Raw genomic sequence first — 12,528 nt, 5'->3', positions numbered from 1 at the left:
GCCTGATAGGCAGAAGGAGCTCCTCTGAGTGAACCATAGTTGATTGATGGTGTTGGGAAGAGCTGCATATCACCGGCAGAGAGCAAAGGCCTATATGACTATGAAAATATATTGCACAGAGAGAGAGAGAGAAGAGCAAGCTGAATGACAATAAGGGATCAGAAAGTAAAAAAGAAAAGGTCAGGACGGTGAAGTGGACAAGGTAACTGGAGAACGAGGAAAGGCTCAGGCAAACGTCTCTTCCCATAACCCCTCCTCACTTTCATTTGCTTCATTCAGCTTTAATATCCTGGAACTCATTTGCATAATTCCTATCCATCCCCTTAGGATTCTTCACGAAATCTCCAATTACTCATGCTTTTCTTTGCTTCTTGTGAAATTGTGTTCCCTAGGTGGTTAATATTTTCCTAATGAGCCGTGTGATTTCTCTTGTTCATTCCGTCTGACTGTAGACAACACAGGCAAATAGGCAGTGCTTCACAGCACGTAACTGTGTGTGTGTGTGTGTGTGTGGGTAAGTGCTCCATACTGTGTTGTTAGTGGTGAAATGACAGCTTAGGACTTTATTGTCCTTAGCTTCATGTAGCGACAGAGAAACAGAACTGGTAGATCCTAGAAATAGTGTGATTTAAAAAGTTGTTGCTTTTTAAGTTAGATATTTAGAAGAAGATATGGTTGTTGGAATTTGTCAGATGAAGTAGAAATTATTATTATTTTTTTGGCTGAAGTGGATTTTTTTTTTTTTTTATTGCACTACAATAATTAAGGCAAAAGCCTCATGGAGGGAAAATTGGCTTTCAGTTTTATAGTGAGATAATTTCAGTTAAACAGAATAGATTGTTATGAGCATTTAAAGGGCCGTAGACTAAGGCTGTTAATTTTTTAAGGTGTAATTATTTGTTCTGTTGATTAACATCAAACACCAAGGCTCTGAAAGTAGACTAAGAAAGGAGAGAAATTATTCACGTGTCTGCAATATGAGGTAATAATATTTATTATACTGCTTAGAAAGCATGGAAAAAATACAGTGAGGCAAGAGGTAAAGAAACACAGGCATATCATGAAGAAAAACGAAATGTAATGCTTCAGAATACATGAATAAAATTTAATAGAAACATCACTTTATCACTTTGTATGAACCACACTCATTTTAAAAAAAAGAGAGAGATTTAAGAAGAATGCAGACAGTTGTGTCTTGTATGCTTAAGAATATAGAGTACATGCCCTTATCCTCCTCTGAATAGAGTACATGCCCTTATCCTCCTCTGAATATCTCATTTTACTGCTTCTGTAACTATTAAGCACATCATTCTGTACTGCGCTCATCATGAGTGTAGCCAGTCTTATAAAAGGAGAACGTTTTTGAGAGCGAAGTTCAGAAGTTTTCAGCCTCTGTGTATTTCTTACTATAACCCTGACTTTAACTGACTCTTCTATGAACAAAGTCGGTTAATCGGGAATCCAGTATCAAACGAACTCGATAACAAAAATGCACGGTGAGTGTAAAATGGCTTGCAAAACATGTGAAATCGCTCTCTCAGATATCTTTAGAATAATATGGCAGACGGTGAGACTGTTCAGAATTGAAGTAGCTTGACTAATGTGAAAGTCTGTTTTCAAAGTGTTTGTATTATAAACAAGCAATAATACTTCTACAGCTTAAAATGCGATTTTTTTATTTAAAGATCGTGGCCATTTGAGACCATTTGTCTCCAAAATATGTCTGGCCTGAAGCACAGGCAGTAGTGGGGCTGTAGCAGTTGGTCGTGTTGTGCTGGGAGAGCAGTTATGCCCTCTCATGTCTCGAGGGAGTTGGCGTGAGCTGTAGTGTTTCATGGTGTGTATGAATAATACAGCGTGGCATTCATTTGGAAGCGTGTTATCAAATGTATGCTTTTGTACCATTTAGCAATGCAAAAACTTAGCAGGTTATAAAATAGAGAACCTCATCGGTCAGGAGGTGCAGAGCTGCCATATTGCATTCTCACTAAGTGCAGTTGTGGTCTCTAGATAATATCCTGCTCTTCAAAATGAGCCCACACAACCCAATTTGCCAGCCTATTTTATCTCTCCTGAGAAGTGTGTGTATGTGTGTGTGTGTGTGTGTGTGTGTGTGTGTGTCTGAGAGAGAGAGAGAGAGAGAGAGAGAGAGAGAGAGAGAGAGAGAGAGAGAGAAACATTTCCCTTCTGGACAAAGTGTTGGAAAAAAAAAAAACAGACGGTCATTGAGCACATTAAATAAGCGAGTATATTTCCAGCACTACTAATGTCAAATGTTCACACAAATACACAAATGATCACACTTTAGCTTTCAGATGGTGCAGCATCTAGTAAAACGCTCTATTTCATAAACTAAACAAAAACAGTCCAGTGAAAGAGCTGATGTAATATTACATGGTGGCACCTTACAGTAATAACAATAATCATCATCGCCATAATTGACGTCAATATAGCTATCATTGTGGCACCTAATATAATTAGATCACCAGTGATTCTAACACTTAGTTTGTGTGTGTGTGTGTTTAAAAGCTCTAAAATGTAGTGGATTATTTATCTGTTGCTCTATTTTTAAATTTGGTTTTGGCATATTATCAGATTTGAAAGCAGCAGTAAGGGAAAGCTCATGTTCTCTTTCTTGACCCTCTTTTCCTATTCCTGTTCTATTCACATCAAATTTTAAACAGGGGGCCGGTGTTGAGTTTAGGCAGGAAATCACATGTATTTTGGACTTTTCAGGCTATTACAGATGCACTTAAAGCCTCTGACTTTCTGATGCGTGTGCGTGTGTGCGCGCGTGTGTGCGCGCGTGTGTGCGCGTGTGTGTGCGCGTGTGTGTGCGCGCGTGTGTGTGCGCGTGTGTGCGCGTGTGTGCGCGCGTGTGCGCGCGCGTGTGTGCGCGTGCGCGTGTGTGTGCGTGTGCGTGTGCGTGCGTGTGTGCGCGCGTGTGTGTGTGCGCGTGTATGGTTAATGGTCCTTACTCATTTCTGTCCTGTCTGTCACCATCTTGTTCTGTTCTTCAGTCTTCTGTTCTGTTCCCCCTGTCCTGTCATGTCCTTTCTCATTTCTGTGTCCTGCACTGTCCCTCAGTCCTACCCCAACCTTCTTTCCCTTTGTGTCCCATCCTGTCCCTCACTGTCTTGTCCTGTTCCTCACTGTCCTGTTCTGTTCCTTCTTGTCCTGTCCTGTTCTGTTCCTTCTTGTCCTGTCCCTCACTGTCCTGTCCTGTGCCTCACCATTCTGTCTTGTCCTGTCCCTCAACACCCTGTTCTGTCCCAACATCCTGTCCTGTCCCTCATTGTCCTGTTCTGTTCCTTCTTATCCTGTCCCTCACTATCCTCTCTTGTTCTGTCCCTCACTGTCCTGTTCTGTTCCGTCTTGTCCTGTTCTGTTCCTTCTTGTCCTGTCCCTCACCATTCTGTCTTGTCCTGTCCCTCACCATTCTGTCTTGTCCTGTCCCTCAACACCCTGTTTTGTCCCAACATCCTGTTCTGTCCCTCACTGCCCTGTATTGTTCTGTCCCCACCATTCTTTTCTTTTGTGTCCCATCCTGTCCACCCTATCCCTCAATGTCCTGTAATGTCCCTTAGTCCTGCCCCCAACATCCTTTCTTTCAATGTCCTGTTCTGTCCCCACCCCCAGTCCCAGCTGCAACACCCCATTCCCCAGTCCTATCTCAGTAATTCATTTTGTTCCTCAGTGTGTCTTCCTTCAGCCCTTACTGTCCTCTCACGTCTCTTAGTGTCCTGTTCCTCAGTGTCCCTTCTCCCATAATTAATGAAAGTGCTGCACCTCAGTAGTTTATCAAAATGCCAAGCAAATGCATCAGAGTGCTGTAGCTCAGTAAAAAGTGTTCTCAAGCCACTTACATGTCTGGCAGCAGGTTTGGAGGACAGCGTGCAGGGAATGAAGAAGAAACGCAAATGATGATGGAAGGGAACTGACCAAATTTGGCTGATGCTACATTTGTGCTCTATAAGATGCAGTCCGCTCAGATAACCTTTTTTTAAAATCTCCTTGCAGGTTTAATTAAGAAGTCTGTTGGCTGATACCAAGCCAAAAAAGTTGTCTCTGAAATGATGGGTTTTTTTTTAACATACATGTAAGGGAGAATATGTGGGAATAAATGGTATCTAGTGTGTGAAATGGAGTAATGATATATTCACAACAACATTTACACATAATACACTGTATTTGAAGGGTTTACATCTTCATTTTCTTCTTCTCTTATTCTCTTCTGCCCATTCCCCTCGCCTCTCCCTCCCATAAAGAGCGCACACACATTCTTACATCTGAGATTTGGGGTTCACACTTGAGTAGGTTTGCAATTTTCTCTTGAATAGATAAGTAATGGCTTAGACTGAATGAAATGGTCTTAAAATACATGGAGTGAAATGCAGCTGAAAACATTTTCAATCTGCCTGTATAAATGGCCTTAAAGAGTTCACTGCACATTAGAATGCATGATTGACAGATCATGACCATGATGTTCAGTTAGCTGGGCTTCTGTGCTTAATTTTTTTATATTCATCTTATAGGTTTAGACAAAGCTGGTGTGTATATATGTGTACAGACATACATATTTCAAGTGATTATTTATTTATTTATTTATTTATTTAATTTTTTTTTTTTTTGTGATAATTTAGTTTGTGACCTTAAAATGTTTTCAGCCAATATCCAGAATGTCCATGGCACTGAAGCTTGAAATTAATGTTGGGTTTTCATTTCAAGGCTGTCCGAAAAGTTAACTGGCTTTGAGAAAAGTGCACTTACCTATCTGCAGAACGTCTCCAGTCCTGACGATGTCCAAGATGTAATAACCCAAAACGCATGCATTTTAAACAGCTTCATTTTCACAGAGACTGGATCGTCGTAATCAGGTTCTTTTGGGAGTCTGATCATCCTGCCTCGTCACCTCTTTAGACACTAGCTATTTCTATGAAGTACTGTTCGAAGAGCCTTTCATTTTCTCCTACATCACTTGAGTGTTTTGCCTCCTGCTCTCGAGCTGATTTGTGTGAACTAAAGATCGCAGTGGATTTTGTGAAAATAAATTGGATGTCTTAAGCTACATAGAAAAGAAGCCCACTGCGCACTTAGCATGCTTGGATGTAGCTCTATGATACGGTTCGAACTGTGGCGGACATTTTATTTTATTTATTTTTTTAATAATCATATTGAGCTTGTATACTTTTAAGCTTTGACGTTGAGATGTCCAAGTACCCTTTCAGCTGATGTTTAGTAGATTGGATTTTATTGCATCGAATAAATACCTATCATCTGAGTACTTAGAAATAAAAACTCTTGTTTTGTCTGAGTGTTTTTCTGACTTCAGGATTACCTCCTGAACAGTGTTTAGACTGATGTCTGTGACCTAGTGAACCAGCATCAAGATGTATTTACTGATGGAGACTTCAGAGCACTTAAGTCAGTCTGGATAACTGGATAAGGAAGTCTATTTAGACATTACTCTTAGGCCATGACCACACTAATATATTTTTGTTTAAAAACGCATATTTTTCTATCCGTTTTAGCCTTCCGTCCACACCGAGACAGCGTTTTTTGTCAACGAAAACATATCTTTTTGAAAACTCCATCCAAAATGGATAAATTTTAATTTTGGCATCGCAGTGTGGACTGTGAAAACAGAGGCTTTCGAAAACGATGACGCATTTTTAGTCATGTGATGCAGTCAAATTCAGTGACCATATTCAGCCAAGATGACGTCTACGTTCTCGCTCGCTTGTGAAACTTTATACTCCTGTGTCACTCGCAGCAACAACTCCCTCACTGTCAGTCCATTTAAAAACCTTGACATATTGCCTTGATGTTTCAAAGAGCCGGAAAGTAAAAAAACGCCAGGCGGAAATGAGACAGGTCGAAGTGTCTTAGGTTTTAATCATGCCAGGACAGGGACGTAAGCAATTTCATGTTTCAGTGTGGGTGACCAACTTTTGGGAAACGAGTGAACATGATAATGTGGATGCTCAGAGGTTTTTAATAATTTTTCAAATTTATCCAGATTAGTGTAGATGTAGCCTTACTGTTCTCAGTTCTACACACACACACACACACATTTAGTTGATTAACTAATTCTCTTAGGCCGTTTGCACATACTGAACACACTGGACTGCACTCAGGACTAATTCTGGGTGTTTCTGGGGACACACTCATAATCGTTGAGTTTAGAGATAAATTCTTTCCAAACAATGTGTGGCTTGATTGTGCAACTCCATTTGCCTCTTGTGCACTTTCCCTGTTTTGCAAAATGGTTGGCTCCCCCCCCCCACCCCCTTGGGGTACCAAAACACAACCAGTGAAGAACAGCACCATGTTGTCGAATCTAGTCTAAAAGATTTTCAGGCATGCTTGAGATATCCTTTAATGCAGTGCTTTCTCTGGCACAGAGTGACGATAACTTCCACACCTGATGTGTGACCTTGCTGCATTTGTGTTGAATGAAGCAAACCTCAGAATTTGGTGCATGCAGATACAGTAGCCATCATTGTGATTTTAATATTCTCAAGCAGCCTCTTAGTCTCTCTCTCTCTCTCTCTCTCTCTCTCTCTCTCTCTCTCTCTCTCTCTCTCTCTCAGTATGGCATTGAGAGAGATCACAGGTGTTTTGGTTTGGATAAAACAACACAGTCGCTCTCCTGCTTTTCACATTTGCTTGCCATGCGTACTCATTTTTTCCATCTATGTGACAAGCTTCCATTGACATTACAGGCATATAAATGTAGCTAATGAATGCTATGTCTTTATATAAACTCTAACCTCAGTAACTAGAATGAAATGGTTTGGCTCTTTTAGAGAAAAGCTGTTAAAAACCCCATTCCTTTTACGCATACGTACACACTGAAATGAGCGCTACATAGACAGAGACAGGGGCTGACACGACTCGTCAAATACCCATGTTGAATTTGAATCAGAATGTGTGTATTACGTTTATGAGAATGGATTAAGATAAGAAATAATTGAGCTGGTAAGACTAAAGCAAAACATAAAGTATAATGAGAAGATAACTGAGGTTTTATTCAGTTATGACCTGCCTGAATGGCAAAGGTATATAATAGCATGTGTTGGGGTCCTGTTGGGTGTAACAGAAGGGTTTGCAGAGCTGAGAGGCTGCTGGGTATTTTTAGAGTGATTTAGAGTCTCTGTCAATAATGATAATAACACTGCAGTTCCCACATAATTGGAGAGAGAGAGAGAGAGAGAGAGAGAGAGAGAGAGAGAGAGAGAGAGACAGCCTGCCACACTGCCTCTTTCGACAGCTAACGTTGCTGAAAAATTTAGGGTTACAGCAGCATGACTCTGCTAGTCATCTGCTGGGGTTCTTCAGCTTGGAACAGTAGTACTGTCTATAGAATAATGACCATCCCTGTGTATCACCATTTTAGCATTATTGTAATAAAGACTCATTTACTAATTAACTCCTATGTTTTCCAGAATGAATATGCAGGAATAACTCACTAAAAATGAGTTAAATGATGGTTATAACATTTGTTTTTAATGTGTGTAGTATCTATAAAATGACATTTGCTTTAAGAATAATGTTACTGATGTTGCTACATATCTGAAATCTGACATTAAGTCATTTAATATGGGACTATATGACAACCATGTATTATAAAATGGTTTTAAAATCCTTTTTAATTAGGAGCTTTGTAGTGTAGAGACCGTTACCTCACCCTGTTTAGCACTGACCTCAGCAGATGGCATGGAAAGTCAATCCTAGTTTTTAGCAAGCTTGTTAGCTGTCTAAGCTTCCAATTTAATGTTCATTATTTTATTTATTTTTTGTTTGTTTCTATATTTATTCCTCTTCAGGGCCAGTGTGACTCAGGATTGACAGCTTGTTAGTGCCTCTTAGAGAAAACCTACCAAGAGAAACTTGCTTGTAAAGCTAGAGAAATGTCTTGCATGAACAAATTGCATTGGTGAAGGAATGCAGTATTAATAGAAAATATTAAAAACAATGTGGATGCAACATGGACTTTGTCTTTACTGCATGTAAGAGATTCTGTGAATAGAGTGCGCTTGCTTTGGGTCTATCATAGCATTTTAATACTGGTTTAAAAAAAGGTAGATGATTATGAGATGAACCAGCACAAGTAAGAGAAATCTATACCTCTGTACAAAAGTATTGTAAAATATATACATGTGCCAAATAGCCAAGAGAAATTATTGGTTACAATAGTATTTTGGCCAAAAACCATGGTCTGATTGATTAGTGTAACCAAGTGAGGTCATTATAATGGAGGGAGGAGCTCAGTACTTTTCTATTTACTCGCAGTCTAGCTTGAGTGTGAAAGAGACTGATAAAGTGACGTAGCTATCGTTAATGCTGTAGAAAAGACTGATGTCTCAGTAGTGCTTTAAGGTGCCATCTCGAGAAAAGGTTCCCGTGTTGTGTAGTATTGTTCTGCCACCTCAGGCAAGAGAATGGCTTTGGCTTAAAGAATGAGATAAGTGTTAGTATTGGAAAGATGAATACAAACATTATGATGATCATACTCGCTTCAGTTTGTACTGAACTGCAGTAGTAAGAGTTCTCCCTGAAGAAGGAACACATTATTGCAATACAGGAAGATACTCACTGGCTTTTTCTGTTTGATATACAACACCTTCTTGTCCTTTGATTTTTTTTTTAAGCAATGCATAGCCTGGGTAAATTCTTCTCTGTTGGATTGTGAAAATGAAGATACTCCACAGCGATGCATAAGATCATCAAACACAGGATTAATTTTTGTTCCAAGAGCAATGCACAAAAGAAGCCATGAGGCTGCTCAGAACAGAGGAATTCCCTCCCACAAGACATACAGCGAGCATCCTGACTTACAAAGCAGCTTCTATCAGAGCTTTATATTTCAGCTTTTCTCTAGTTTTAGATTTGTTATTGTATGCTCATGGATTTGTGAACATGTGAACAAATGTTTTTGATATAAATATAGAAAACAAATTAAAGTTCCCATTTCATAGTTAGAAATTTGTTGTTATTTATTTTTTTATTTAAATTTTTATTTGGGTTATTTTTATGGAAATATTTGTTTTCTGCAATGCTTTTATTTTCTGTTTTTCCTTTTTTTTCTCCTCACACTGGTTTTTATTTGCCATTTCAATCACTTAAAACTCTACAAGTTACTATCTAAAGAAAGCTGCTTCTTGCCAATATTATTATTATTATTAATATTAATAATCTGTTTAGAGGTCTTGATCCCCAACTACACCCCATCTACTGCATCTCCTTAACTCAAGATTTCCCTGTAATGTGCTCTCTCTCTAAGGATATTTGAAATGAGCTTTTTGACTATCAGTATCAGGTAGAAATTGTGGTATTTACTGCCATGTGTCTGTGCACTGTGTCTGCAGGTAATTCCCAACTGGGGGCCTCGATAGTAGATGCCCTGGATACACTCTACATAATGGGCCTCCACGATGAGTTTAAAGATGGTCAGGAGTGGATCGAAAAGGGCCTGGACTTCAGTGTGGTGAGTGATCACATGCAAATGTTCACACACGTTTAGTAGAAACTGCATTACCAGTAGGAATGTGTCTACTTTTTCATGGTTGAGTATAAAGTCTTTCAGGCATTCAGTGTAGATTTGTCCTCAAAAGACAAATTATAGAAATATCAAGGGTAAAGATTAGAAATGAGAAATATTCGCTTGCTTGAGTTAAGATAAACTGCGATCCCTTTGCGTAAATTTGCGTTCCCCTTGTGTCTGTTGGCATGCCATGGGCTGGTGCCACATTTACATTTATGGCATTTGGCAGGCACCTTTATCCAGAGAAACTTACATTTATCTTACTTATACAACTGAGCCATTGAGTGTTAAGGGTTTAAGCCTTTCTCAAGGGCCCAGCAGTGGCAGCTTGGTGGTCCTGGGATTCAAGCTCACAAGCTTCCAATCAGTAGTACAACAAATTAACCACAGAGCCACCACTTCCCAGATTCCCACATGGTGGAATTCTATGTGGGCAGGAAGCATAGTATCTAGTGCACTGAAGAGGAACCTCTTTAAGAGAGCAAATATTAACAGGAACTAATAAATGTAAGAGAGTTAGGGAATTTAGTCATGCTAGAAAAAGCTCCACAGACCCCTGTGTTTCCTCACAGCTGGCACGTATCCCTAATAGTTCTTAAATTGCACTATTGTCCTTTCCATCTTCTAGTCATTTCTTATCCACACTTTCATTTATTTTGTATTTCTGTATGCATTTTGTACCCTTAAATTCTTCTTTCTTCTATCTTTCTCTCTTCCAAGGGTTATTTAATTAGTTTAGAGCTAATCAAAGAGCACTGGAACCTTGTCTTTTTTGAGGCCTGCGAGATCAGAAAGAAGATTAATCACAGGTTCATGTAATACAGCCAGACAGCTCAGGGAAGTGGTGAGGGACAGGATTCTTGAGAAATAAATGTGTCTAGCAAGGGGTATGGACACTGAGGTTATATGATGCAGACACACCTGTCCACTTTAGCAGCCTCTTTGCTTTTTGGCCTGCTTGTCCAGTACTATGAATTTTCATTGGATCAAGTAACTCTTTCTTTTCAGCACAAAACAATTCAATTTTTGTACCATTCAATTATCCTGAATGACGGTTTTCTCAAAAGCTTTTAGTCTCTCCTTTGAGACTAAGCAGCACATTTTCAGTTTTCTTAGCTTTAGTCAATGTAATAGTAGCAGTGACGGGCATCTTTAGTATTAATACAGTGTGTATAATGAAAGGTCTGTGACTCTTAGGACATGAGCAGAGCCTCGGAGGCTGGTGTTCACAAAACCTCCACTGCACATGGTTCTCTCTCTGGCAGTGAGTTTTGCCACTTCATTTTCCACTAATTATGGAGTGTGTTTAATGGCTGAGAGGCAGCTGGAGCCTCTCACTGTTGGACTCAATAGCCCTTTGAACCCTCCATATTCTGAGCATTTTTCAATGGTTTTATTAACAGGCTTCTGACATTTCACTCACTTGACCATATACATGCCATATGTTTTTAGCATTCAAACCACACAACCATTAACATGCAGGGTAGTCAGCTTAATGAGCTTGTTTAAAAGCACACTGTATAAGCAACAAATTACCCATGCCAAACACACTCCTAGTTAAATGTATGTTTTAAGCTATTTATTCAGATTTAATAAGGGTGATGTTCCACAGAAGGGTCTTCTACTGCTGGTTCTCTTTTAGTAAATCATTCAAATTAATTAAGGCTTGAACTTTTCTTATCCTTATAGAATATTCAGATATTCAGGCTATTATTCAAAAAAAAACAAAACAAAGATAATCGATATTTGCAGACCTAGCATAATCTCATAGAGCTGATCTGGTCTGTTTAAGTAGTATGCTCATGTTTGCTCTGAAAGCAGCGTGCCATTACGGCTGAATGCTGCTTTATCAGCACAGGTTACTGCTCAGTGATGAGTCACTGTTAGTGTGCTTATTCTCAGCTTTCTGTGCATGTACACTACCAGTCAAAAGTTTGGACACACCTTTTAATTCAATGTTTTTCGTTTAGGGATTTATTTTCTGCATTCTAGAACAATACTGGGGATTTCAAAACTATGAAATAACACACATGGACTTAAGTAATCCATATGTAATGACAACCAAAAACAGTCAGTTGTTATTTTAAGACACGAAGGTCAGGTGTTCTGGAATAGTTCTTGCAAGAACAGTATTGTCAAGTGCATTTGCAAAACCCATCAAGGACCATGATGAAACTGGCTCACATGAAGACCATCCCAGTGAAGCAAGACCAAAACTTACCTCTGCTGCAGAGGAGAAGTTCATTTAGAGTTACCAGCCTCAGAAATCACCAATTAACAGCACCTCAGATTAGAGCCGTTATGAAGGCTTTACAGAGCATCAGTAGCAGACATATCTCAATATCAACTGTTCAAAGGACATTATTGTGTATTTCGGCCGCCTTCAGCATTGTTTTACAATGTAGAAAGAAAGAAACATCAGGAAAGACCATGGAATTAGAAGATGTGTCCAAACTTTTGACTGGTAGTGTATGTCTCTCTGGTAGTGTTTCAGTGATGAATGAGGCTGCATGACATCACAATTAATTAATTGTGAAAATGAACCAAACAGCTGACTTGGATGTAATAACCCGTATCTGAGTCGATCCTCTTCAAGCACACTTTGTCAATAATTTAGCCAGGGTAAAGAGGACGGGAAAGCAAAGCGGCTCAGCTGAAGCATGGCCTTGTCATTTTTGTTCCATTAGGAAGCCGTCTCATCTACCTGAGTAGGTCTTATACAACTGCTCTCATATTTCAGAAAGGATAGGTGGGGTTGTGTTGAGATTGAATGAACAATTTTAGTTTGCGCTGTGTGAAAATGGTCTTAGGACATAGTTACTCGGAGTAACTGACCTAGTCTCAGTTGGTCTTCTTTTCATGCATTAATACACAAGCTACAGCGATCAGGCATAACATTATGACCACCTGCCTAATATTGTGTTGGTCCCCCTTTTGCTCCCTGACCCGTCATACACTGTGTATTCTGACACCTTTCTGTC

The 12,528-nt window shown here is 39.4% G+C and overlaps 1 protein-coding gene across 1 annotated transcript in view; it reads left to right on the top strand.

The window, feature by feature from the left end:
- Positions 1-12,528, top strand: part of man1a2 (mannosidase, alpha, class 1A, member 2) — a 64,423-nt gene that overhangs the window by 33,119 nt on the left and 18,776 nt on the right. Inside the window, exon 5 of the mRNA XM_058391369.1 lies at positions 9,372-9,490. Within this exon, the coding sequence (XP_058247352.1) occupies positions 9,372-9,490 (119 nt within the window). The remainder of the gene's footprint in view (positions 1-9,371; positions 9,491-12,528) is intronic.

Source organism: Hemibagrus wyckioides, linkage group LG06 (assembly GCF_019097595.1).
Source record: "Hemibagrus wyckioides isolate EC202008001 linkage group LG06, SWU_Hwy_1.0, whole genome shotgun sequence".
In the NCBI taxonomy this organism is placed as follows: domain Eukaryota; kingdom Metazoa; phylum Chordata; class Actinopteri; order Siluriformes; family Bagridae; genus Hemibagrus; species Hemibagrus wyckioides.
The sequence above is the reverse complement of the archived record's forward strand: the minus strand, read 5'-3'. Positions and strand labels throughout refer to the sequence as shown.